The sequence below is a fragment of the Pleurodeles waltl genome, chromosome 1_1 (assembly GCF_031143425.1).
Source record: "Pleurodeles waltl isolate 20211129_DDA chromosome 1_1, aPleWal1.hap1.20221129, whole genome shotgun sequence".
NCBI classification, from domain to species: Eukaryota; Metazoa; Chordata; class Amphibia; order Caudata; family Salamandridae; genus Pleurodeles; species Pleurodeles waltl.
This window is the reverse complement of record NC_090436.1, coordinates 836,499,065-836,526,459: the sequence shown is the minus strand read 5'-3', so window position 1 is coordinate 836,526,459 and position 27,395 is coordinate 836,499,065. Positions and strand designations below refer to the sequence as shown.

The 27,395-nt window shown below is 44.1% G+C and overlaps 1 protein-coding gene across 1 annotated transcript in view; it reads right to left on the bottom strand.

Annotated features, from left to right (window-relative positions):
• Positions 1–1,961: 1,961 nt before the first annotated feature.
• Positions 1,962–27,395, bottom strand: part of TMC1 (transmembrane channel like 1) — a 372,520-nt gene continuing 347,086 nt past the window's right edge. Inside the window, exons 15-16 of the mRNA XM_069242288.1 lie at positions 14,032–14,271; positions 1,962–2,154 (exon numbers count right to left, since the gene is read on the bottom strand). Of these exons, the coding sequence (XP_069098389.1) occupies positions 1,962–2,154; positions 14,032–14,271 (433 nt within the window). The remainder of the gene's footprint in view (positions 2,155–14,031; positions 14,272–27,395) is intronic.

The following is a 27,395-nucleotide window of genomic DNA, read 5'->3' as shown; positions in this document are numbered from 1 at the left end:
TAAAAAATCTGCAACTGTCATCATTAAATATTTTTCGAAAAATATATTGTGTAGTCTGGGACTTTGACAAATTCTTCAAAGGTGTACAAGGTCATAGGGTGGGCATTCTAGGATGTGGAATGAAAAAGTGCATTGTTTATTATAGCAATATTTGCCAAAAGGCTCTGTTAACCACTATATCCTATTGTGGGGGGAGGATGTCCTATTAACAGTGCACAAACAGGATATAAAAATGGCTGCTACTGAAATGTGAGCTTCCTATATCTATTTACCACAACATAGAGGTAGGTCACTAAATAACTCATTAAAAACTAGTTGTACTATGTCTTTGTGGATCTCCAATGATCCTGATAAGTGCAAAAAAAAGCATATTTGCTTTTATATTTTAATAATGTGTGGTTATTTCAGTTACTTGTTTATGCATTGTCAGTAATGAGAACACGTCACCTGTTTATTGGAAAACGTGTTCATTTTTTATTGTGCTTGTCTTAATGCGTGCATATTTTCAAAATATAACATACCATGTTAGGTTTAACAAGTGGAGGCTTATATGGGGTTGCAATTCAGGTTGCAAATCAGATGAATGTCACATTAGAATGGAGCATAATGAATATAAAATATCCGGAGGGATGTTACAATTCTAATCAGAAGATCGAACATTTGTTCATGTTAAAGTTTCCTCGGATAGTATGTTTGGAAAGGCAGGGACGTCTCAGATGCCACCTCAGAATACCACTTGCACCTGTTCAATCGGACAAGCCCAAGATGAAAAGGAAGCACAGTGGGTGGGCAACCATCACAGTGAAAGCCTGTTGGTGGTGTAGGAGTGTATGGTGGCCTGACAGGTCGCCTCATAATAGGCCCTATCATGGCAGGCCTGATAGGGTGAGCATGTGCACATGAATCACTTGGTGGAATGCTGTGTTAGACCTTCGGGCCCAATATGCCATTGGTCTGCTTGAAGCACTGCACCCCCTGTCCTTCTTCAGTAGATGGGAATGGGCCATATTTATCCTAGGGTTTTGCCACTGACACATGCAATAAGTAACCCCCATTGATGGAATAGATCTGACTATTAAAATAGTTAATTCTTCATGTAAAATAGCCCCATCTGCCTCCCAGAATCACACACTGTCCAATGGCATTTGAGTTTTGAGCTGTTCTCCATCACAAACAAACATGTTTTTGTTTTATGTTTGCAAATAGATAAACAAAAAACACAGTGGAGAGGAGAGTCAGAACAGGGGCATCAAGGCAAGGGTAAAACTTGGGGTTTGACCGAACAGGGTACTGTGACTGTGAGAAAACACTATCTCCCCTCAGTCAGTGTTGAGGATGCACTGGAACGGAAATGAGCAGTGGGGTTTTTGCAAACGTGTGTGAGGCATCAGCTGGCAGCACCCCACCTTGTAGGCTGGTGTATGATGCACTGCTACCATAGCCGGAGGAAGATCCAGGGCAAAGCATTGCACGATGGAAGCTGTGGGACACCCAACAGCAGCCATGCAACCTTAAAGGAGTGAAGGCAGACACCCAGGACAAATGTGCCCTTGGAATGGTGTGCAGATCCAAGGCTCCACAATTGGCTCTATTCCTGGCAGAAGAGTAGATGGTCTGCATTGTGGCTAAGTCTTTAATGATATTCGTTCAAATTATTTAATTATTCTAATAAGTATAGTTTTTACAATGCTGTAAATTAACGTATACATTTTGCAATGTCAGATACATCCGACTCGTAACATTACGACCAAGGTAATATAATTGATTTAGCTTTATAGCAAGAGATCTTGAAAAAAATAACACTTAAAAATTTAACAATAAGACTGATAGCAGCTTTAAAAATGTATATGGTGTGCCCCTCTTGGCCCAAAACCACTCAGAAGAAGAAGAATTGCTATTGTGGTGGTAATAATAACAATATTTTATACACACACCTTTGGGTATATTCTCTGACGTGACTCTCAGTGTGAGAGACGTCTGTGATAACGTCTGTGCAGTACAATAACAAAAGGTTCTGGCAATACATACATCATTATCAGAATGAAAGGCAGAATCAGCCCTGGATTTGATGCGTAGCTAAAAACCTTTCCAAACCAAGCCGGGAAGTCGTTCTCCAAGGTTTCTGTAATCGCTGCAAACATTTTTTCTTTCCCGCTGTAAAAAAAAAAAAAAGACGCATTTATGTTAAAGTCCATTGTCACGATTCTTCCTTGTGCATAATATCCAGCTTTTACTGGTTTAACGTGGTGTAGAACTTAAAAATCAAGACATCCTATAATTTGCGATTCGGCCAACAAAAAGAGGAATCTATCTGCGTTTCAATCCATTTTAATGTTTTTTTTCCACAAAGGTGAAAAAGAAGAACATATATTGTAGAACCCTGCTAACCATATATAAATATAACAACTTTTTGTGTGTACATCATACGATAAAGGACTTAAAATCGAAAATCTTTCTCAAATTATATGTTTTTTCAAAGACAGAGCGAATTGATTTTGCACTGTTCCCTACTGTGTAAAAAAAAAAAAAAAAAAAGATTTTGTCCAAGATTAGCCAACCATTTCACATTTGAAAAGTAGAGAAAAGTATTTTCTTCAAATGGTGTTTGCGGCTATCACACAAGCAGCAAAAAATGCGCACGCGCTCTGTACACGTTTCTTACCAGCGCAAAATGTCTTTCATATGACATACATTTTCAGCTGAACTAAGTGCACTAAAATATTAACCTAAGAAAATTACTCAATACATGGAGGCAGTCTAATGACTTATAGCATAAACTAATCGTAAAAACACTAATGGGAAATATAAGAAATATTTAAAGCAAAAATAAAGTACTATTAACAGTGAATTATGCTTCTGAACTACTCTAAAAATAAAACAATATCCTATACCAAACTCATGCTGCTTCCTGTTTTCCGCAGTCAGCAAGGATCAGCACTTACTGATAATTACACGACTTCAATGCTCTTTCCTCGTCCCTGTCCTTATGGTGTGCTACCTTTTCATCGCAGGCAGCAATCGAGATTCTTTACATCATTAGCAGTCCTTCTGGGGGTCAGTGAGGTGCGGGTAAGTTTTGCTACATTAAAACTGGCGTCATTACATTGCTTAGAACACTACTTCACAGGTAAGAACTAATTAGTATATATTTTAAAATCTTTAAACTATTCTAATGCATTATTATTATTATTATACTTTAGTGATTGATTAAATTAAAATCATTTTAATCGAAAAGGTCATCAAAAATACACGATTTAAAGAACAGTTATACGATTTGATCTAACGTTTCTAAGATTAAAAGCCAACAGCTATTAAATTTTATTGATACCAAAGTGCAGATGCTTTGTACATATTCATATATGAGTCCTGTTTCAAAAATTGCCTGGCATTTGTCTCATATCTATCAGGGGTGGCACCTCCGCAGTGGCAGAGGGGCGTCGTCCCCCTGGCTGTGCCAGCAGATGAAAAATAAAACGATAGCTTGCTATTGTTTTATTTTTCATCCTTTTTCATCTGCTGTCTCAGCCAGCAGAGTATACTGTAGAGGGAGAGGTGGGGTTGGGCCAAGGGAGGTGGCGGGGGAGGGGAGAGTGCACTAAATGCGCATGTGTGTTTGACAGGCCGTCTAAGGCAGGTCAAACACACATGCGCACTTAGGTTTCTCCAACCCGCCTATATACACACCCAGGCTGGAGAAGCATCACAGACTCCAGGCTTGTGTCTGAGCGGCAGTCACTGCCGCCCAGACAACTCCTGATGCTGCTTACATGCTATGTTCAGCATGTAAGCAGCGCCAGGATTGCTGGGGCGCCTGTACTGGTGTCCCAGCAAATGCTGGCACAACACAAGAAGATCGAGGTGGCAGGAGATTACGGCGGCGCGAGGTAAATGTTTTTTTTTTTTTAATGTTGTTTCCCCCGTTGTCCTCCGTCCCCCTATAGAAATATGCAGCGACCGCCAAAGAGATCTCTGTGCCATTAAGTCCTGCCTGACAGAATTCCTGATGCTGTTTGTTGAAATGCAAGAGTATTCAGACGATCTCTAACAATCTTTAGCATTTGAATTTTGAGGAAGTGTTTTCTTGTGGCCCTAATTGCAGGGGTTCTTCAAGTAATTTGTGCGTTTACTACAGATATTTAGGATCTCATTTACAAGAAATGACGCTTCGCTGCTCCAACGCAGTGACGAGTCAAAAATTTTAATGCTGTGCTATGACAGATCCTAATGCCATTTTTGGCCGAATTTACAAAACGGAGCACCATGGCGTAAGGGTCTTGGCTGAGGCAAAAAAAATGACACTAGTCTGTGCTCCAAATCAGAATAAGAAATGATGCTACTTCTGAAAAAGTGATGCTAGACTGTATTGCGGCACATAATGTGACGCAAGCCACACGTGCGTGAGTGTCTGAGTGGGTCTGTGAGTGGGTGCCTAAGTGTCTCAGTGGGTGTGTCAGTGGGAGAATTGATTGAAAGAGAGGGAGAGAAATAGAGACCCATATTTAAGGAGAGGTAGCGTCACCTCAATTTATTTTGACACTAAAGTGGTGCTAACTTAACTCCATATTTATATTTTGACCCTTGACCCATCTAGTGCAATAATATTGGAGTTAGCACCATTTTCTAGGAAGCGCCAAACTACCTTGCATCAATGAGATACAAGGTCAGCGTTCCCTTCCTAAAAATGTCACTAGCCCCCAGGACCATGTTTAACATCCGACGCAGAAAGACGCGCAACTAGGAGGTTGGCCTAAATAATGGCACTAAGCCAGATTAGTGTCATTATTTAATGCCTGGTCAGACCAGGAGTTAATGTGCTGGTAGGCCCAATTCCATGGGGAACCACCATGGAATGGGCACAAAGATGCCCACCCCACCTCCCACACCACAGGGACACTACAGGAGGAGGGAGCCCATCCCAGTTAAGTTGCAGGTAAGTGTATGTGTATGTTTGTGGTGTGCCACTTGGGGCCCCTTACATGGAGCTCCATTGCTGGCAGTGGGTATGTTGGCTTGCCCTGGGACACTGGTCCAATGTGGTGGCGGTAATGACTCCTGTCTATACTTAGACAGGAGTCATTTTTTGGCTGCTTGTGATTGCTTGTGCCTACCATCATTTTTGACCCACTAACGCCATTTCCTCTAATGCCATCCCTCACTGGATAGCGTCTTTTTTTGAGACGCTAGCCATTCCTTAGCACCATCGTCTGTCATTTCTTAAATATGGCTCATGGGTGGTGTTAGGGAATAGCGTTAGCTCGTGTTAAAAAGAATGACGCGCAACTGCGCTACTGCACTAGTGCAGTTGTGTGCCATTTTTCGTAAATATGGGCCTGAGTTTTTAAGGCTTTTATGTCTGATATACTTAAAATGAGTTATTTGTCTTCAATTTAAAATAAAAAAAAATATTTGTGTTTTTTTAAAAATCGAACAATTTTTTCCTTATAAAAAAAAAAAATGGAACTGAAGCCGGCTGGTCTCAAACTCCCATAGCTCAGTGTGAAGGTCTGCGACCTTCACACTGAGCTTTAGTTTTTTTTTTTTTAATCGTTTTTTCTAGCCCTTTGGGCTTTCATATTATTTTTGCGTATTTATTAAATTGAAAGCCCTGGGAGATGGCAGTCCCCAGGGCAGTGGGGAGCTATGCCTCCCGCATAGATAAAAATGGATGCCCTGGGGAGGTGTCGGTTACAGGGCAGCGGGGGGCTGTGGGCCTCCCCACATATAAAAAAAGAAAAGCTCTGAGTTGGTGGTGGCCCTCTGAGCTGTAGGGAGCCGGGAGGCCCCCCACACTAAATTTTGAATGTCCCTGGGACCTGGCCTACCCGGGGGCCTAATAAAATAACAAGTACGGGGCCCCATGCTTGTTTTTTTTTCCTTTTTTTTGCTGTGAAACTCGGGGCAAAAAATAATTTACAAAATATTTTTTTGCTCTGAAGGGGTCCGTCTGGGACTCCCCCACCAATGCTAAGGGGTCAGGGTGTCTCTACCCTGGCCCCTTTTATTTTGTTTTTACTTTTTTTCTGGGGCTCTGCTCAAGCCGAGTCCGGAGATGGCTGCCAACACTTCCTGGTTTGAAGTGTTGGCAGCCAATCAGAGCTGTGCATTTCCCTACACGTGCTCGTCTTTATTCACAAATACTTTGCAGCCAGAGATATGCAAATATGAATTTCCGTAAATTTCTCAAAAACTATAGAATGGATTTATTTCACATAACCACAAGCGTGATCTACATACAGACAACTAGCTTTCTGGCAAATTTGGTGTAATTCTGTCCAGTGGTTCGGCCTGTAGTCGTGTCTAAAAAATCCTATGGAAATTAACATGGCAAATGCAATTTTTTTTCAGCCCCCTTTTTCTCGGTCCCCACTTGATGTATCACCCCAAAGCTTTCCATGCCCAACAAGAATCACTGTGACACTTTTTGGAAAATTTGAGTGTATATATATATGTGTGTGTGTGTGTGTATACATATATATATGTGTGTGAGTGTGTGTGTGTGTGCGTGTGTATATATATAAATATTTATAGATATATAGATATATATTATGGAAGTTATTAGGATTTGAACTTTCATTAAAAAACTTAGAAATTCAATGAAAAAAGCCCTACATTTAAAAAAACAAAGAACACTGAAATTCACCAATTTTACATAATTGACATAAGTATGACTTTCACTGTTGTAGATTTCAGATGTCAGCAGTGATCTAATATGTGAGGTCAAAAGCAGTACATCACAGCAGTGCAAGTTATATGTATGCAGTTATGTATAACTGCTAACTTTCAGTGTTTTTTTTGGTTTTAAACAATAGTGATTTTTAGTGAATTTCTAAGGCTTTTTTTTATGTAAATTAAAATCTAACTATTCTCATCAAGTATAAGCAGGGATACTGTAACTGTGCAAATTGTGTGGCAGGGTTGACTAAATTATGTGGCAAGATTAGATAAACTATGGGTCTTAATGATGCACATTTTATGATAATATTCTTTATTATTTTGTAATTTCTACATATGGTAACACTGTCTGGGCAAAGATAACACTTTCTTAGTACCGGCTTAACACCCAAATACAGAAATAATACAGAAATAAGGAACTAAAAGATGACCGGCCACCCTTTGCAAAGGGCCTTCCAATGCATGAGAACAATGTCACCGGGTCCTTTCTGGAATGTTTTGGGGCAATCCAACTAGCGGGACCAAGTAAAAAAGAGGGGCCTAAAATGTTTTTTCTCCATGCAATGTTCCACAGTGTTAGTGTGAAAATGGCTGAACTGAATTACACCAAATTTGACAGAAAGCCACATCTTGGTTCAGAAAATTGCTTTTTTTGGTTTGGTGTACATCCATTCAGTAGGTTTTGAGAAATTAAGGTTCAAAATATTTGTATATCTGAATGTTTCGTTTTGCAGGACACTGCCGAGAGTCCTGTAGTCATGCAACTTCAAATAATAGGGTAAACTGATTTGCCAAGGGAGGCTTTTCTCCCAAATACTGTCTTACTACATTAAGGTTGAGATGAGTCTTGTGGGATCTTGTGCTGTGATTGGCTGGCCACAACATGTGGAGAAATGTTCTGGCCTCATTTTAGGACATAAGGACTCAATCCATGTGACCTAAAACCTAAAAAAATAAGGTATAAGGTATATGATACCCTTACCCACTGGTCCTTGTGGGGGGAGATCCCAGGGTGAGGTAAAAAAAAATGTAATGTGTGTTTTTTTTTTTTTAAAGTGGGTTTTCATATCGTAGGGACCAGCAAGGGAACCCTGGACTCCGACAGTAGTCCTACAGAAGTGCAGGGACCACACTGGCTCAAAGTTTAATGGGATCATAAAATTATTTCAAAAAGGGGGCAGGCCTGAGTGCCTGCAGTGGATTTCAGTGAATGGGCAGATGGCCTTGCTGCTGACCCATGGCGCACACAGCCAAATGTTGTGCATGGCACGGTGTTACCTGCCCACCGTTTGTTGGGCCCAGGGCCTGGCCAAATAAGATGCACAGCATGGGTGGCCACCTGCAGTGGTTTGGGTACAGGGCATGGCCATAGGAAAGGCTCTGCAACCCTGTGGCCAGTCTCATGCTGCGTACGGCTTAAGGTTGTGTGCAGCGAGGGGTGACTGCCTGTGGGGGTTGTGCGCAGGGTCTGAGCACAGGAAATAGGGTGTAAATCAGACCCTATGCCTGTTATCACTGCATCTAAGTCCTTAAAGAAACTCCTCATCAGGCACATGGAAATGATGTTAAACAAGAAGAGCAATCAAGGAAGAACCACTAGTTTAGTAATAGCGATTAGGGCCATGGTTGAAAGAGGCAGCATTCTCCAGAAGACAGCTGATTCTCTCATTGTACATAATGTCCACAGTACATTCCCTTCTACTAGGCCTTTGCATTTTCGGTAGACCTGAACTCCAACATACTTAAAAGTGTCTGACCTCCAGTGTAATTGGAGGTTCAAGGTTGCTACTGATATGCATTTCCCATTAATTTGAGAGAGAACATACAGGCCTAGTCTTTATTAACCTGCTAAGCTGATAGTTCCTCAAGAAATGTTCAAGTAATTTCAGCTTCAGACTAAGGTCTTTTTCCACATTATTTAAATATAACAAAATATATAGGGACAGTGCATTGACTACTTTGCCTATACTGAACTCTCTATTAACATTTATGTTTCTGTGCACTGCTGCTAGAGGCTCCATTGCTAGAGCAAACAGCTCTTGTAATGCTTGACTAAAAGGCATCAGAAAAGATCCTACCAGTCCAGCCTCTTGTGGTTGGTGAGGCATGTAATAGCTTGATCCATGCTGTAATCCAAGTGCCTATTACTGTCTTCTATAAGGCCATAAACAAACTATTCCAATCAGACTCATTGCTAATATTTTACCTAAGACCTTTCTATCTACATTCAGCATAGAAAGTGGTATGTGTAACAAAACTTGTTGTTGGTCTTCCCACAACTTTGCTACAGTTACTTTGAATACTTCTGCACTTGTACTGGGGAGTTTGCATTTTTCTCTGGCATTTTCATACATTGTCATTGTAAACATTTTAGGGATTGTACGACGAAACAACAAATTAAAAAACAACTACTGCCTTAACAACGAGGTCGGAACACCGACCTCGTTGCTACTACTAATGATTTTACCACGAATGCCTTAAAACGATATTTCGTTGTAAAGGCATTCCTGATAAAATCATTAGCAATAGGCACCATTCACCCTACATCCCTTACCCCAGCCCCCCAACCCCACCCCAAAACCTAAAACCCTCTGACCCCCCACCCACTCCCCAAAACCAAAAACGCCCCACCCCCCCAACCCCACCCCAAAACCTAAAACCCCCTGACCCCCCACCCACTCCCCAAAACCAAAAACGCCCCAACCCCCCAACCCCACCCCAAAACCTAAAACCCCCTGACCCCCCACCCACTCCCCAAAACCAAAAACGCCCCACCCCCCCAACCCCACCCCAAAACCTAAAACCCCCTGACCCCCCACCCACGCCCCAAAACCAAAAACGCCCCACCCTCCCAACCCCACCCTAAAACCTAAAACCCCCTGACCCCCACCCACTCCCCAAAACCAAAAACGCCCCACCCCACCCCAAAACCTAAAACCCCCTGACCCCCCCACCCCCTCCCCAAAACCAAACCCACCACTTACCTTCGCCAACTCCCTTCTTTGTACCTTAACCACGCATGTTCGTTGTTCAGAACATACGTAGTTAAGGCACAAAAAAACGGAGTCGTGGTTAAAAAAAGCGTTGTTGCGCTTTCGTTAACCACGACTTTTGGAAAAAAAAAGTAGTAAAAAAGGATGTTTCCCCATTTTAGGAGCTATGAAGGTGCTAAATGTATGACAAAACTCAGCAGGTAACCTGTCACTTTCTGGGGTCTTGGCTGATGGTAATTGTTTGATGGTGCCCACAGTTACCTCTTTTGTCTGATTGGCATCTAATTCCTCACTATGAGATACTGCTACTCTTCCTACTCGTTACCTTGCTTATCTCCAATTGTGAACTGACAATCAAGTAATCTTCTCTTTTAAGAGCAGGAATGGGGGCCGGCCTGCGTGTTGTTGGTACATAGGGGCATATCTAGAAGAAAGTGGTGCATCATAAATGATGCGCCACTTTTCTAGTGCCCACCTACCGGAAACGAATGACATCATGGTTGCGCCGTATTTACACTACGGCACACCATGCTGGTCGTTAGCGCAATAGCGTCAACATTTTCACACTACTGTGGCGCTTTGCTACAGTAGCGTCAAAATTTTTTACGCTAGTGCAGCAAAGCACAGGGAGGCCCTTTGAATAAAATGGGTGCGTCATTTTAATGCCTGCTCTGAGCAGGTATTGAAAATGACGGAAAAAATGTCACAGTGAAATGTTGTAAATTTCACTGCACCAGTTTTTCTGGCCTCCCTGCGCTGGAACGCCAATCTTGCATACATTATGCGTGATGCAGTTATAATGTGACGCAAGGGGTCGCAAAGTGGCACAGTGCAAGCATTTTGCCACTTTGTAGATATGGCGCGGCAGAAAAGCCACCTTAGCACCACCTTAGCATAAAAAAAGGATGCTATGGCATTGCTAAGGTGGTGCAAGGGGCTTGTAAATATGCCCCGTAGTATCCACAGCAGGACATGAACCACTGGGTCACCCTTTGTGTGATGTGTAGTTACATATTATTTCAAATCAAGGGGGTCATTTTGACCTCGGCGGTCTTTTGGAAAGACTGCCGAGGGACCGCCGTGCGGAAGACCACCAGTGGTGGCAGTTTTCCGCTCTGCCTATTATGACCGTTGGCAGCTCTCCGTCCCTTTTCGGACGGAGAGCCGCCAACAGCCATACTGGCGGAGGCGGGGAAGTGAAGGTTGCTCCACCTCCACCGCCACGCCAACAGAACACCGCCCTGCGAATCACGTCCTGTGATTCGCCGTGGGGGTGTTCTGTTGGCGGCGTGGTGTCGGCGGAGCTGCCCCCATGGCTCCCGTCCCCTCCCGGAGGATCATCGGACCAGGTAAGTCGATCGTCCGTGAGGGGAGGGGGGTGGGGGGGGTGTTGGGTGTTGTGTGGGTGCATGGGGGTGTGCGTGTGTGTATGTAGAGGGGGTGTGTGAGTGCGTGTATGCTTGCAGGGGTGTTGTGTGTATGGGAATGAGTGTGTGTATGTCTGTGGCTATGTCAGTATGGATGTGTGCGTGAATGTGTGAATGTGGGTGTGCGTGTCTGCCTGTGTGTGTGTATATAGGAATGTATGTTGGCATGTGTGCGTGTGAGTGTGTAGGTGGTGCCTGCGTGTGTGTTGTGTGTGTGTGAGTTTCTGTGATGTTGGGGATCGGGGTGGGGAGGGGGGCCCTGCCACCTTTAGGGGTGGCAGGGGTGGTGGGGGGTGTAGGGGAGGGAGTTGGGGTGGGGGTGGGGGTTGGGGGAGACCCCTATCAGTGCCAGGGAAGGAATTCCCTGGCACTGATAGTGCTTACCGCCATGGATTTCATGGCGGTTCAAACCGCAGGAAATCCGCGGTGGTAAGCCGGGTCAAAATACCGCCTGCGGTATAGTGACGGCCGCTGGGCTGGAGACCCAGGTCTCCAGCCCGGCGGTCGTCTCCGCCCTGACGGGCGGAACGGAGAACCGGCGGATGACCATGGTGGTAACCACCATGGTCATAATTCGATGAGGGGAGACCGCCAGCCTGTTGGTGGTCTTACCGCCGGTTCTCCGCCTTCCGCCAGGGTCGTAATGACCCCCCAAATCTCCTCAGTCTATTCACAGCTGCTGTATATTCTGTTCCCTTATTCCAAAGAGATGTCTGTACCTTGGGTTTAGCTGTTACCTCTACTTCCAGCTTTCTGATATGTGTTTCCAAATTAGCTGCAGCTGCAGGCAACATTCATACCTATTATGGGGTTTTATTGCATATGCCCTCACATATGCCTTAAAGGCATCGTACTCCAGACATGAATCTTCTATATTGCTGGTAAAGTATTGGTTTATGTATTGTCTAATGTTGCTTTTATGTGCCATGTCTGTGCGTTGAGTTACCTTCACCATATCTGGATCTTGGGAATTAAGTTTTCCCATTGAAAATGAATCAACACCAATTATGAACGAATGTGGTGTGCCTTAAATGTCCTGCACATGTTTTGTGTCCATGTATATGTCCTGTGCTGTACTCAGCTCTCCACCTTTGTTGTGTGGATCAAGTCATTGACCTCATTACACTCCATAGTCCACCATCTTGGCTGTGACAGTTGGCCCCTCATGACCCCTTTCCCTGATTTCTCTGTTTCACTGCTGCAGGATGAGTTGGAGGCCATAGTATTCGTGTAGAGGCATATTTATGAAAAAAGTGGCACAGAGCAATGCAGCAAGTCCCCTTTCTGTGCGGCACTGTGTCACTGCGAAAGGGCAGGAATGCACCATATTTAAGGCACTACAGCTCATTCCGGTCCTTTCCCCTGCATTGGCACACAATGGGCTGCCTAGCGCCAAACCAGGCACCCTTGCACCATGGTCCAAGGGTGCCTGCATTGCATGCAGGATGGTTTTTGTGCAGGAAGGTATGTTTGTGCAGGAAGGGGTATCTTGTTGCACAAACACAATCCTGAAAGCATTTTTCCTCTTTCTGCATGTGCTGCAGAAATAAAGCTATTTCTCCTAGTTAAGCCTCTTCTGGGTAAGCATATCTTTTTGGCGCATTTCCAGGTTTACCTTCTCTCATAAATCTGGGAATTCATCAAAAACCATGGTTTTTGCAAGGGAACACCCACACAAAACACCCATGGAAATGCCTCCCTCATGCAGAGTAATGCAACATATCAACTTGCATTACTCAAAATTTATGAAGCCACCCAGGACCACTCACGGTGGCCTTGCATGACTTCACAAATCTTGCTTTTCATTTGTGTTGTGCAGGAGCGACGCAAAGAGGCTCATAAATACAACCCTTAGTGACAGCAGCATTTCCGAGACACTTCAAACCTCGCTATTGGGGTCGGCAGGCGCCATGTGAAGAGCAGGCCCTACCAGACTCAAATCACCTTCTTTTGTTAGCTACAGGTACCCTGACAAATCAACCACCATGGAGTCACGGCAGCAAGCTCCCAGCCACTTCCCCAAAAACATTTGCTGGGGTAATGGCCTTTATAGTACATGGACTGTCCAAGATTAGCAGGGATCCAGTCCGAATCTAACTTTAGTGCAACCTGTACTCCATATCGCCAGCCCAGGTCCCGTACATTTATGATATCTTACATATAAAATATATATGTGCATGTGGGTGTGCATGTAAACATATTTCTGTATACAGCCACTCCTAAAAGGAAATTTATTTATAAGATAAAAGTGCATTTAAAATATAGACTACATTTAATTACATTTATATTGAAAACAGGAAAAATTATGTTAGGAAAAGTTGAAAGTAAAAATAAAGGTAAAGTAGGGAAAACCTGAAAATTAATTTAATAAAAAGTAAAAGGAGAATTATTTTTACCTTGACACAGGCTCGCGTAAGCGCTGAAACTAGTTGGTTTGATTTCCATGATCAGCACACAGTGAATTCAGATTGATAGCACAAGGGCGTGACACATTGGCGGGTTGAACCCACCCCCAACCATGCCCCCATCCCAAAGGGACAGTGTTGGGTGTCCGAAGATCTGTCGATGTTAAATTATTATATACAATAAATGAAGTGCCTCTCTTTATGAAACTAAACGAATTGCACTTTACTATGATAAATCTGACAAACGAATAAAGATAATAGGAAACGAGTGAATGTTAAGAATTAGTGGGTGAAGGCATTGTGATCTACTACACATATTGTTACAGTGGAGCAGCGAGCCCAACTCCCTTGAATGCGCCCCTTTTCACACATCTACATATAAAAAATGTTTAAGAGCAGACATATGGCACAAGTCTCGCAGGGCTTTAACAACAGTACTATTTATTGGAAGACCAATTCTTAAGCCATGAGTAACAATACTGCAGTACATTACTGACTCAAAATACACTACTGAAGTTTACACATGTGAATCACCTGAATGGACCGCAGTCGAAAGACGGTGGAATTGAGACGATCGTGTAGACAACGGGCAGCATGGACAAAAAGAGGATGAAAAGCAGCATTGCCATGTAAAAGTTGTTGGACCTGGACGCCTTAAACACTCGTGCGTGAGGAACATTGCAGCACATGACGGCCCAGCACTGCAAGTACATAGAGGTGTGGAGACGGAGGACGTTGATAGCAGGGAGGCACGGCGCGTAGAAGGAACCCATCCTGGAAAACATGAATAAAAACGTGTTCATTGGGACGCTCTTTTACACTGACGCAAAAGGATGTAAGCATATCTGTTCCGGTTTATTCATAAATAATAATGATAGCACTACAAGCTACAAACGACGACGTACTGTTTTGGCAATATCATTCTACGCATGTTGCTTCAAATGAGGCGCTACGAAAGCCAGCTCAATCATGAATAAATAACACTGATGATCATTAGTCTTAAGGAGGGAGAGAGCGTGAGAGAGAGGCAAATGTGAAAGCTCGATATTCTTCATCTCTCGCTTTCGTTGTCTCTCTCTCTTGTTCTTTCTAACTTCCTTTCTCTCTCGCTTGCAAGATATATTGTTTACCATAGGGAACTTTGAGCCCACCCATTCTTTACAATCACTGCTTGAAATGGAAAAATAGAAGTGCCGGTACTCTCCAATGAAATGTATTATGTTTTTCTTGAGAAGTGCAGGTACTCTCCCTCCCAAAATAAAAAAAGTGCTGGTACTCAGTACCGGAGAGTACCATGTCTTCCATCATTGTTGCTGTGGTGTATCAATTAGAATCGGAAAGTTTGCATTGGATTGTTGATAGCATAGAAAAGACAGAATCCCTCCTGTGTTGTGCCATAGATGTCGATTCATCAAAATGCCTGTGGCGCAGAAGTGACATTACACAGCCTTTGCCCTTAATGACATCACAAGAAGGGACATCATATGACGTATGGCCCAGCAATTGTTGTCCCATGCCAATAAATCTGTTGACATCACAGTAATTGATAATGTCAAAGTTCCATAATAGCTACATGATTGATAAAGGAATACAGCACAGACAAAAATATATATATATATATATATATATATATATATATATATATATATATATATATATATATATATATATATATATATATATATATATATTAGATCCAATCTATACTAGGGTGCTGACATGATCTTTGAAAGTAGTGAGGTGTAATAAGTGTCCTGAATTGTATTGAACGAACAAAGCAAATGAGCCAGACCTCGTATGGAGGGGAATAATCTCCTCAAGATGATTTTGGGGAAAAAAATGGGGTAAAATAGTACATTTTAAACACAGTGGGGCTGATTTAAGAGCCCCTAGTGCTTACTTGCGCCACATTAGCGTCAGTTTTTTTACGTTAATGTGGCCCAAAGAGGCTGAAATTACAGCGCCAAATTTAGAAAGTGGCGCAATACATGCAGTGCGCCACTTTGTAACCCTTTGCGCTACATTATGCCTGGGCCAGGCATAATGTATGGAAAGGAGGTGTTCCCCCATTAGGGGGACCGGAAAAATGGCACAAACAAATCTAAGATATTTCTTTGCACCATTTTTTTCTGCACTTTTAACACTTGCTCAGAGCAGGCGTTAAAAGGAGGCACACCATTGTTTACAATGGGTTTTTCAGGATTAGCATCAATATTTTTAATGCTAATCCTGCAAAGCTCCAAACTAACAACAAAAATATTGATGCTAGTTCCCTAACTTTAGCCATGGAGCGCTGTATCTTAAATACAGCGCACACATGGTGGCGTTAGGGGGGCACTAAGGGGCGCACGAAAAGTGGCACTGCACTGAATGCAGTGCCACTTTTCTTAAATCTGGCCCAATGTTTTACAAATATTTGACAACAAGCCAAAGGCTTTGCAAGGGCACTGGTTAAATACGCAAGTATTTTCATGGTGTGCCAAGACAATTAAAATCGTTGTCCCCTAGGATCTGACCACATTTTTTTTTCAAAATGTGCTTTACCTCATTTGTGCAAGAGCAAGCATTTTGTAATGGGTACCCTGATATGCCATGGGTCCCCCCCTTAGTCCAACAATTACATACAGTATCAGTTCCATACTTTTAATGTGCATATACCATGAGCGACCTTTATGGTAAAAAATACCTCCAGCATGTTTATCAGGTCAGGTCCAGTATTTCGTCATGCCTGACCCTCTCCCATACACCACAGTTGTCCTTCTTTATGACAAGAATGACCTCCAATGTGCTAACAATATTATTCCAATATCATTCCACAGTGCCACATATGCCAAGAACCACCTCTAGTACGCCAGTACCAGTATTTTACGATACGTGCCCATTGTGCCAAAAATTACCTCAAGAAGCATTTGTCAACATTTTCTCACAGGTCCTGGCATTCAGTATTTTGCCAATGATGTCTGTATAGTCAAAGACAGCCTACAAACACTACATTCTTACTCATGCTCACTTATATTCACTCACAATTTCTAGTCCACACATCCACATTCAGTTTCCGACAGGTCCTTCATTTTAAAATGCTTTTCTGGCAAGAGAAGCACAGTAAGATTAACGAGCAGCGTGTCTGTGCCCAGACACTGTTTGAATGTGTTTTTAGCGTAAGAAAATACCCAAGCAATGTCTGACTCCTTTGTGGTGCATAAGACACACAGTAGTATGCTCCAACTGATGTCACATGTAGTTTGGATTATGGTGCAATATGTTCTTTGGATTTTCGCTTTGCCTCAGAACAAATCCAAACATTGTCTGGCCCTTTCATTTAATAGAGTGATTTTAATGTACTCCCATTGGAAGTAATTTCAAGGTTCATTAAGGTATTTTGACTGCTCAAATTGCATGTGTGATTCCCACATCTCAAAACTAGGAAAGGTATAAGAGTTTCAGAGTTTTCATATTGGAAATATTTAAAAAATCAACCTAAATACACAGCCATGTGAGATAGGCAAATCTTTGTTTTGTGACAGAGAAGATCTGGCACCCTTAGCATAGCATTTCTCCAAACTGTTTGCCTGACTTTCTGCTGTACTTGTTTTTACTGGATTAGGCTCTGTGCACTTTCCCACTTCCAATCAGTAGTAAAGTGCAGGTGCTTTCTCCCTAACACATGATAAAATTGTCCTTCACCCAATTGGTACATTTAATTTATTTGTAATTTACCAGTAAATGGTACTACATTTACCAGGGCATATAAATTAAATGCTACTAATGGGCTGCAGCACTCATTGTTCTGCCCACTAAAATAGGCTTTTAATACATCTTAGGCCTATCAGTGCAGCCTGCAGTGTACTTTTAAACTGCCATTTCAACCCAGCAAAGAAAAGCTTCAAGCCTAAACCTTCCTTTTTAACACTTATAAGTCACACCTAGGATAGGCCCTAAAACCTTATTGGGCAGGGTGCATGGTATTTAAAAAGTAAAACATGTGGGTTTAAGTTTTACATGTCCTAGCAGTTGAAAACTCCCAAAGTCCTTCTTTACTTCTCTAGAGCTATCTCTCCCATAGACTAACAGTGTGTTACCTTATTTCAATTGCTAACTCCAGTTTGGAACCTGGTAGAGAAATAGTGCTTACACTCAAATTAATTGTAATTTAAAGTCCACTCCAACTGTAAAGTCGAATTTTAGGTTACAGTTTTGAAAATGCCACATTTAGAAGTTTGACATTTCCCTGCCATAAGTTTTTGGAGACTTTCTAGGAGTTTTCAGCTGCATGGGCCTGTTGATGGCCCCCTTTTATGGAATGTTATTGGGCCCAGACAGTGAAAAATGGAACCTGGGTGTAAATGGGAGTGGGACATCCCGTAGAATGACTGGGGAGTAACTGGGCCCTGACCTGTCCTGATTATATTTCAAAAGATCCTGTCCATAGCACAACCGCAGAAACCTTACACTAGGCCTGCCCTTTCTTTTATCCCCCTAGGTAGACTGAAGCCAGGGTCAAGGGAAGGGGAACAGCTAGTTTTAGGGGCAAGTCAGGGAATGCCCCTACTCAAAGTCTGGAACCAGGTATAAAATGGAGCCATCAGATCCCTTCATTAGAACATTCTTGGACCTGTGAAAGATTCCGAAGGAGTTCAGCCCTGCTGTCAGGACGGCTCTGCAACTGGAAAGACTGCTGCGTTGTGTGAAGAAAAATTGGATTTGCTTGCTTTGAACACAGGATACCAAGGATGACTCTAAGGGACAGATGGCTGACGCCCTGTGTGAGGTACAAAGACACAAAAACCTTTCAGAGGCCTTTCCAAACGTTCTGCCTAGAGAACTGACTTAAGTCTGGAACCTACCTACAAGCCAGTCTGCCAAAGTTGCATAGCCTGTGGGCCTGACTTTGCTGCAGCTACCACTTTGTTCTTCTCTACAGCAGCAAATCCTGTTCAGCTGGACCTTCCAGTGGCGGTGTCTGACCTTGTGGTGGCCTCTACAGCTACAGCCTGCTGCCTTGTCTCACTGAGAAAATTCGAGCTCCAGAAAAACTTCTAAGACAGAAGGTAGAAATCTTCACCAGGCTGATGTTGAGAAGCACCTCATCCATAACACTGGTGCAAAATCTCAGCTTTTCCCACTAAGAGCTTTTCCTGTTTTCATCAATGGTTTCACTGAGACTTCATCTGGCAGCTCCCCGTAGTTGGTGACCACCTCCTTGGCTACTGGCTGCTGCCCTACTGAAGACTCTAACTTTTCTAGAAATCTTCAAGAATTTTTCTAAGTCTGAAGATAACTCATAGACCAGGGCGAACTTGGTCCCTGTATCTGACCTGCATTCTATTGCAGTTGGCCTTAACTCGTGACTTTGACCAAGTCTCATGTGACCAGCTAATCATGCACGCATTGTCTTTTTCAAGCTTTTCTTTACTAAAAACTTTAAAAATTCATAACTCCAGTTCTACTTATTGGATATTTGGTTTGGTATCATTTTGTTTATTTAAATTTACTCTATTTGTCTAAATTGGTTTGGCATTATTTTTCTTGTGTTGGGTTGTCACTTTATTACAGTTTGTATGCTGCATAAAGATCTTACACATTGCCTCTAAACTAAGTCTTACTGTTTTGTACCAAGCTACAAGAAGGTTAAGAACAGGGTGATTTAGTGACTTTTGTAGCTCACCCTGACAAGAATTGTGTTTATTATTTGAGTGGGGCTTTGTCTTCTCTCACCTAATACGCCAAATTCTTACAAGTGTGAACTGAAATCTAAGACCAGGATTAACTAGGAGCGACACGTTGAATGGTTTGAATGATCTCCTGCCTCATAACATCTTTAGGATTTAATATAAATGTTTAGTAAAAGTATTGCTGATTACATGTAAATCAGTTCTTTTTTCACCTGATGCCCCTGCTTATTCTAATTGTTCTGAAAACTATTCACATTTTTTAAAGTTATAAAAAAATGAGTTAAACCAGTCTTCTAAACAGTATAAATAGGACTCAAATACACAAACTGACAATATACCCATAAGAAAATCTCTACAGCCGGTGGGCAATGTTTAATTTTTGTCATTCTTACACTATGTACACAAAACTAATCCTATATATTGACTAGCACTATCACATGCAATTAGATTAGCAGCTACATTTACAGAATTGTAAGGAATGGCAGTGATGGCCACAAAGACATTGGGGGCAATTCACAACGGTAAAAACAAGTGTAAATGTACTCTTCTCTTTGGAGTAAATTTACTACTTTTGTATGTTCACTATTTCTGAATGTAAATTTACTCCAAAGTGTAGACTCATATGCCTGCACCACCTGAAACCAGGGGTTGGAGACACATTTCCAAGTATAAAGATACTACTTCTAGCTTTTCACAAGTAGGTGGGGATCTCAGCACCTTGGTGGAGATCTCCAACACCATGGTGGAAATCACCATCACGAGATGGAGATTTACCTATGAAAAAAATACAGAAAATGACTAAAGTTTGCTCCTTTAAAAAAGATATATTTGATTTGTTTTATCATAGGATATGAATGTAAAATACATTAAAATAAGTATTTTACCATAAAGCTATTAAAAGAAAATGTTAGAGCACATTCTGTCTTCAAAGTAAATGCTTACTAAATAATTAAATATTTTAAACATAATAATTTATTCTCCAAATGTTTTTTAAAACTGCAAATAAAACATCCTATGTGCAATTTCTTTTTTGCATTTAGTAAATTTACTTCAAAGTTGAATTGAATTCAAGTAAATTACATTTATTTTAATTTTAATAAGCTTTTATTTTCTAAGTTAAATATTTATTCTTATAATAATAATATTTAACTATTACATTTGAATATTTTTGACGACTAATATATAATGTAGTTGTTAGAAATGGGGTCTTTGGTTGACAGTCAGATTACCCCCTGTTCAAGCAAGGACCCTCATTCTAGTCAGGGTAAAAGAGAATCACCCTTAGCTAACCCCTGCTTACCCCCTTGGTAGCTTGGCAGAGCAGTAGGCTTAACTTCAGAGCGCTAGGTGTAAAGTATTTGTACCAACACACACAGTAACTTAATGAAAAACACTACAAAATGACACAACACCAGTTTAGAAAAATAGGAAATATTTATCTAAACAAAACAAGACCAAAACGACAAAAATCCGACATACACAAGTCAAGTTATGAATTTTTAAAGATTAAACTCAAAAATAGCGCTTAGAAACACAAATGATTCAATGAGATGTCAACACGGCGTCGTGACGAAGTCGTTCCCAACAAGCCGACACCAGCGGCGCCGGATACGGAGTCGTGTAGACCCCCAAGTACAGTACCTTTGGTGAAGAGTGAAAACAAGCCGATGCGCAAAGTCGGGGATCGCGGCGTCTGTGCGAAACTTTGAATCCGCGCACTTCGAGCGGCTTCGGTCACGACGTGGTGCGGCGACTTCCACGGAGTCGCGGACTTCAGCGGGGCTGCTGCGGCGTCGGGCCTGCGAAGAGCGTCGCGTTCCAGCGAAGGTCACGGCGTCAGGTGCAGGCGGCGTTACCGGATTCAGCAGCGGCGTCGGTCCGAAGTCGTCCAAAGTCGATATCTTTGGATTCCACCAGCTTTCCTTTCAAGGGCCCAGGGACTGGATAGGGCACCACTTGTCGGGGCAGGAGTCTCTCCAGAGACTCCAGGTGCTGGCAGAGAGAAGTCTTTGCTGTCCCTGAGACTTCAAACAACATGAGGCAAGCTCTAACTCAAGCCCTTGGAGATTTCTTCACAAGATGGAAGGCACACAAAGTCCAGTCTTTGCCCTCTTACTCTGGCAGAAGCAGCACTGCAGGAAAGCTCCACAAAGCACAGTCACAGGCAGGGCATCACTTCTTCCTCAGCTATCAGCTCTTCTCCAGGCAGAGGTTCCTCTTGGTTCCAGAAGTGTTTCTAAAGTCTGTAGATCTGGGTGCCCTTCTTATACCCATTTTAGTCTTTGAAGTCACCTTTCTTCAAAGGGGACTCACACCTACTTGTGAAATCCTGCCTTGCCCAGGCAAGGCCTCAGACACACACCAGGGGGTTGGAGCCGGCATTGTCAGAGGCAGGCACAGTCCTTTCAGATGAGAGTGACCACTCCACCCCTCCCTCCTAGCAGAGATGGCTAATCAGGAAATGCAGGTTACACCCCAGCCCCCTTTGTGTCACTGTCTAGTGCGAGGTGAAAAACAACCCAACTGTCAAACTGACCCAGACAGGGAATCAACAAACATGGCAGAGTCACAGAATGGTTTAAGCAAGAAAATGCTCACTTTCTAAAAGTGGCATTTTCAAATGCACAATCTTAAAATCAACTTTACGAAAAGATGTATTTTTAAATTGTGAGTTCAGGGACCCCAAACTCCACATGTCCATCTACTCTCTAGGGGAATCTACACTTTAATCATATTTAAATGTAGCCCCCATATTATTCTATGAGAGAGACAGGCCTTGCAACAGTGAAAAACGAAGTTGGCAGTATTTCACTGTCAGGACATATAAATCACATTACTATATGTCCTACCATATCCATATCCATACACTGCACCCTGCCCTTGGGGCTACCTAGGGCCTACCTTAGGGGTCCTTACATGTAAGAAAAGGGAAGGTTTAGGCCTGGCAAGTGGGTACACTTGCCAAGTCGAATTTACAGTGTAAAAATACACACACAGACACTGCAGTGGCAGATCTGAGACATGATTACAGAGCTACTTATGTGGGTGGCACAACCAGCGCTGCAGGCCCACTAGTAGCATTTGATTTACAGGCCCTGGCACCTCTAGTGCACCTTACTAGGGACTTACTAGTAAATCAAATAGGCCAATCATGGATAAACCAATTACATACAATTTACACGGAGAGCATATGCACTTTAGCACTGGTTAGCAGTGGGAAAGTGCTCAGAGTTCAAAAGCCAACAGCGACAGGTCAGAAAAAATAGGAGGCAGGAGGCAAAAAGATTCAGGATGACCCTTCATAAGCAAAAGTCCAACACGACCCCCTACCAGCCTAAAGTCAGGGGAGAACAATCAATACCTTGATGTACTTCCCTGATTGGGGCGATAGAACAAGGACCCAGGCCCACAACAGCAGGGGCATGTTCCAGTTCTACGCCTTCCTGACTCCACTTGGATCCCTCTGTCCATACTCTCAGGGCCCACTAAGCTAACCCATGGGGAACCCTTCTCCACATCTACAGACACCATCTGTGCAGCACCTAACTTTACTTTGCTCACAGATGTATTGCAATGGGCAGATAGTACCACCAGGGCCAACACAGTGGTGTTGCCCACTCCACCCCCGAGGTGTGACTCTCGCCCCCCCCCCCAGGGGCAACTCTGTCCACCAGGACAGGAAGCCACGGTGGCTCCGGACAACTGTCAGGGATGAGAGCCCGACCTCAGGCCTCTCCAACCACTGTGACTGCGGAGAGTGGGGGGCGGTAGCCCCAGGTGCCGGGCACCCTTTGACCACTCTCTCTTCCTCCAGGTCAGGGATGACAACCTGACCCTGGTCCTCCCCTCTGGGACTATGTACCCTCCCTGCAGAAGTGGCACCCCCAGAGTCAAAAACTGTCAGGGTGCTTGTAGAAGCAGTCCTGCACAATTCTTCCACCAGTGCAGGGCTGGTAACCTGCAACTGGTCCGCTAACCTGGGGTCTGTACCTTCAGGTTGGACCAGGGCCAGGGGTGAGGCTTCCCTCCCCCTGCCCTCCCTTCTGGGGTCCTGCACCCCCCAACTAGGAGTGGTCCCCTCAGAAGACAACATGGGATGGGCACTGTTAGCAGTAGCCCCTTCCTCCAGGTCAGGGGGGACACCCTGAACCTGATCCTCCAATCCAGGGTCTGTACCCACAGACTGGACCACCGCCTGGCAACCCAGGACTTCCTGTGGGGCATACCTACCCCCCACCAGGTCAGAGTTTACCCTCTGAACCTGGTCATCCAACCCAGAGTCACCACCCTGTGGTTGAATCACTGCCTGGCACACCAGGACTTCCTTGGGAGCACACTTACCCCCCATCAGGTCAGAGTTTACCCCCTGAACCTGATCATTCAACCCAGAGTCAGCACCCTGTGGTTGAACCTTTGCCTGGCACACCAGGACTTCCAGGGGGGCACACTTACCCCCCTCAAGGGACAAACTGTCCCCAAGGGCCACACAAGAGTCTGGCTGGCGCAGGTCCCCTGACCTCTGCCCATCTGACAGAGTCTGGATTCCCCCCAAACCAGAAATGGTCTCACCAAGGTCATTCCAGGGGGGCTCTGCTCTCAGAGCTGACCCCTGACCCTCCAGGTTCTCCACTGGGGTCCGCAACCCCCTCTCAACCCTCTGTCTGGACTTCTGCACCCCCTCACTAGGAGTGGTACTGCCAGACACCAGAACTGGTGGGACGCTGGCTACAGCCGCCCCCCCCAAGTTCTCCTGACACTGTGGGGTCTCCCTCAACAGATGGCCCTATGGTACAGGCTAGGCTCCCCTCCTGGTGTTCCCTCATGGAACCCTCCAGGACCTGGGACCGGATCTCGGGCACCTTGGGCCTCAACCCATCCCCATTCCCTCTCCTCTGAGTCCCTCACCCATCCCACTATACTGGGACCTACCTGGGACACTACAATCCTTCCCTACCTCACCTGGTTGGGAACTACCTAGACCACTGCTCTCAGGAGCACCCCCAAATGCCTCTTCAGACTCTCTGGTACTCACCCAGAAGTCTGCCTCCATTGTAAGCTCCCTGGGGTCAGAGAACTCACACTCCACCTGGTGTTGGCGTAGCTCTGGAAAATAAGGACTAGACATATGCTCTCCAGCAATTACATCACTCAGCCCCTCACATGAATTAACCAAAGTACCCTTCACCCAACCATCCAGTGACTCTGCTTTGAAAAAGCACCCCACATCACCCTCTTGAGACTGGTGAGACAGTACCTGACTGTCCTTGACACTCAACCCACACTCTTCTGGGATGTCTTCACACTCCATAACCAGGACGTCTACCTGGTGGGAACCTGTAGGAAAATGACTCCCCGTGCCAGTTCCCCAATCCACCTCAGGGACCCTGTGCGCCACTGGAGCTATCGCATACCCCTGAACCTCCTGGTGTGTGTTAACTCCCTCCTTCAAGTAGGGCACCACATCTCTGGGCATGTGCACTTCTTCAGCAGTACTGGATATCAAATTGTTGCTGCCACCATTCCAGCTGGACTCAGCCCTCATGACTTCCAGCTCTTTCAATTTAAGCTCGTAAGCATAAATCATCCTCCTTTCCTCAAGGACTGCTCTTCTCTCATCTCTTCCTTTCTCCAGATTGAGCTTCTGTAGCTCCAATTGGTATGCCCTCTCTGCCTGTCTGTCCTGCAATTCTTCAGGCGTCAGACCTTTGGAGGATACACTGCTACCTGCCCTAGAGACTCTTTCCCTGGGAATAACAGGTCCCCCCACTATACCATTATGTACTGATTGCCCTCCCTCCTCGTCCTCATCCTCCTCCTCATCCTCAGTGTGCCCTTCCAGTGCTTCTGGTTGTCCCCCAGGCCCTCAGCACCTTTTTCAGCTCATCCTTCTTGGAAGAGCTCTTAATGGGACAACCAACATTTTTACAAAACTGCTTTAGCTGAGCCTTGTTATAACTATCCAATTGCTTCAGGTCAAAAACAGCTTCAACTGATCCATCTCCAAGTTGAGACATGATGAAAGGTTAAAAGAGTGCAAAGTTCCAAATGCAGAAACAAGTTCCCAAATGAAGTTCAAAGTCAATCAAAGATCAGCGAAGAAAAACAACGTGGACGTAGGGAAAAATTCACAAAAAGAGAAAAAGCAAAAATCTCAAGACAAGCAGTATGTGGTCACGTAGTGGTCTGCACTCAAAATAATAGTGTACACTTAATCACTGTATGTCAAGTACAAATACAAGTCCCAATCCCAACCGATGATCACCAATGTTAGAAATGGGGTCTTTGGTTGACAGTCAGGTTACCCCCTGTTCAAGCAAGGACCCTCACTCTAGTCAGGGTAAAAGAGAATCACCCTCAGCTAACCCCTGCTTACCCCCTTGGTAGCTTGGCAGAGCAGTAGGCTTAACATCAGAGCGCTAGGTGTAAAGTATTTGTACCAACACACACAGTAACTTAATGAAAAACACTACAAAATGACACAACACCAGTTTAGAAAAATAGGAAATATTTATCTAAACAAAACAAGACCAAAACGACAAAAATCCGACATACACAAGTCAAGTTATGAATTTTTAAAGATTAAACTCAAAAATAGCGCTTAGAAACACAAATGCTTCAATGAGATGTTAACACGGCGGCGTGACGGAGTCGTTCCCAACAAGCCGACACCAGCGGCACTGGACACGGAGTCGTGTAGACGCCCAAGTACAGTACCTTTGGTGAAGAATGAAAACAAGCCGATGCGCGAAGTCGGGGATCGCGGCGTCTGTGCGAAACTTTGAATCTGCGCACTTCGAGCGGCTTCGGTCACGACGTGGTGCGGCGACTTCCACGGAGTCGCGGACTTCAGCGGGGCTGCTGCGGCGTCGGGCCTGCGAAGAGCATCGCGTTCCAGCGAAGGTCACGGCGTCAGGTGCAGGCGGCGTTACCGGATTCAGCAGCGGCGTCGGTCCGAAGTCGTCCGAAGTCGATTTCTTTGGATTCCACCAGCTTTCCTTTCAAGGACCCAGGGACTGGATAGGGCACCACTTGTTGGGGCAGGAGTCTCTCCAGAGACTCCAGGTGCTGGCAGAGAGTAGTCTTTGCTGTCCCTGAGACTTCAAACAACAGGAGGCAAGCTCTAATTCAAGCCCTTGGAGATTTCTTCACAAGATGGAAGGCACACAAAGTCCAGTCTTTGCCCTCTTACTCTGGCAGAAGCAGCACACACCAGGGGGTTGGAGCTGGCATTGTCAGAGGCAGGCACAGTCCTTTCAGATGAGAGTGACCACTCCACCCCTCCCTCCTAGCAGAGATGGCTAATCAGGAAATGCAGGTTACACCCCAGCCCCCTTTGTGTCACTGTCTAGTGCGAGGTGAAAAGCAACCCAACTGTCAAACTGACCCAGACAGGGAATCCACAAACATGGCAGAGTCACAGAATGGTTTAAGCAAGAAAATGCTCACTTTCTAAAAGTGGCATTTTCAAACGCACAATCTTAAAATCAACTTTACGAAAAGATGTATTTTTAAATTGTGAGTTCAGGGACCCCAAACTCCACATGTCCATCTACTCTCTAGGGGAATCTACACTTTAATCATATTTAAAGGTAGCCCCCATATTATCCTATGAGAGAGACAGGCCTTGCAACAGTGAAAAACGAAGTTGGCAGTATTTCACTGTCAGGACATATAAATCACATTACTATATGTCCTTCCTTATCCATACACTGCACCCTGCCCTTGGGGCTACCTAGGGCCTACCTTAGGGGTGCCTTACATGTAAGAAAAGGGAAGGTTTAGGCCTGGCAAGTGGGTACACTTGCCAAGTCGAATTTACAGTGTAAAAATACACACACAGACACTGCAGTGGCAGGTCTGAGACATGATTACAGAGCTACTTATGTGGGTGGCACAACCAGTGCTGCAGGCCCACTAGTAGCATTTGATTTACAGGCCCTGGCACCTCTAGTGCACCTTACTAGGGACTTACTAGTAAATCAAATAGGCCAATCATGGATAAACCAATTACATACAATTTACACTGAGAGCATATGCACTTTAGCACTGGTTAGCAGTGGGAAAGTGCTCAGAGTTCAAAAGCCAACAGCGACAGGTCAGAAAAAAATAGGAGGCAGGAGGCAAAAAGATTCAGGATGACCCTTCATAAGCAAAAGTCCAACAGTAGTCAAAATGTAAAAGTGAAAATAATGTCATTATTTTAACATTACTTCCTGGGAAGTGAGA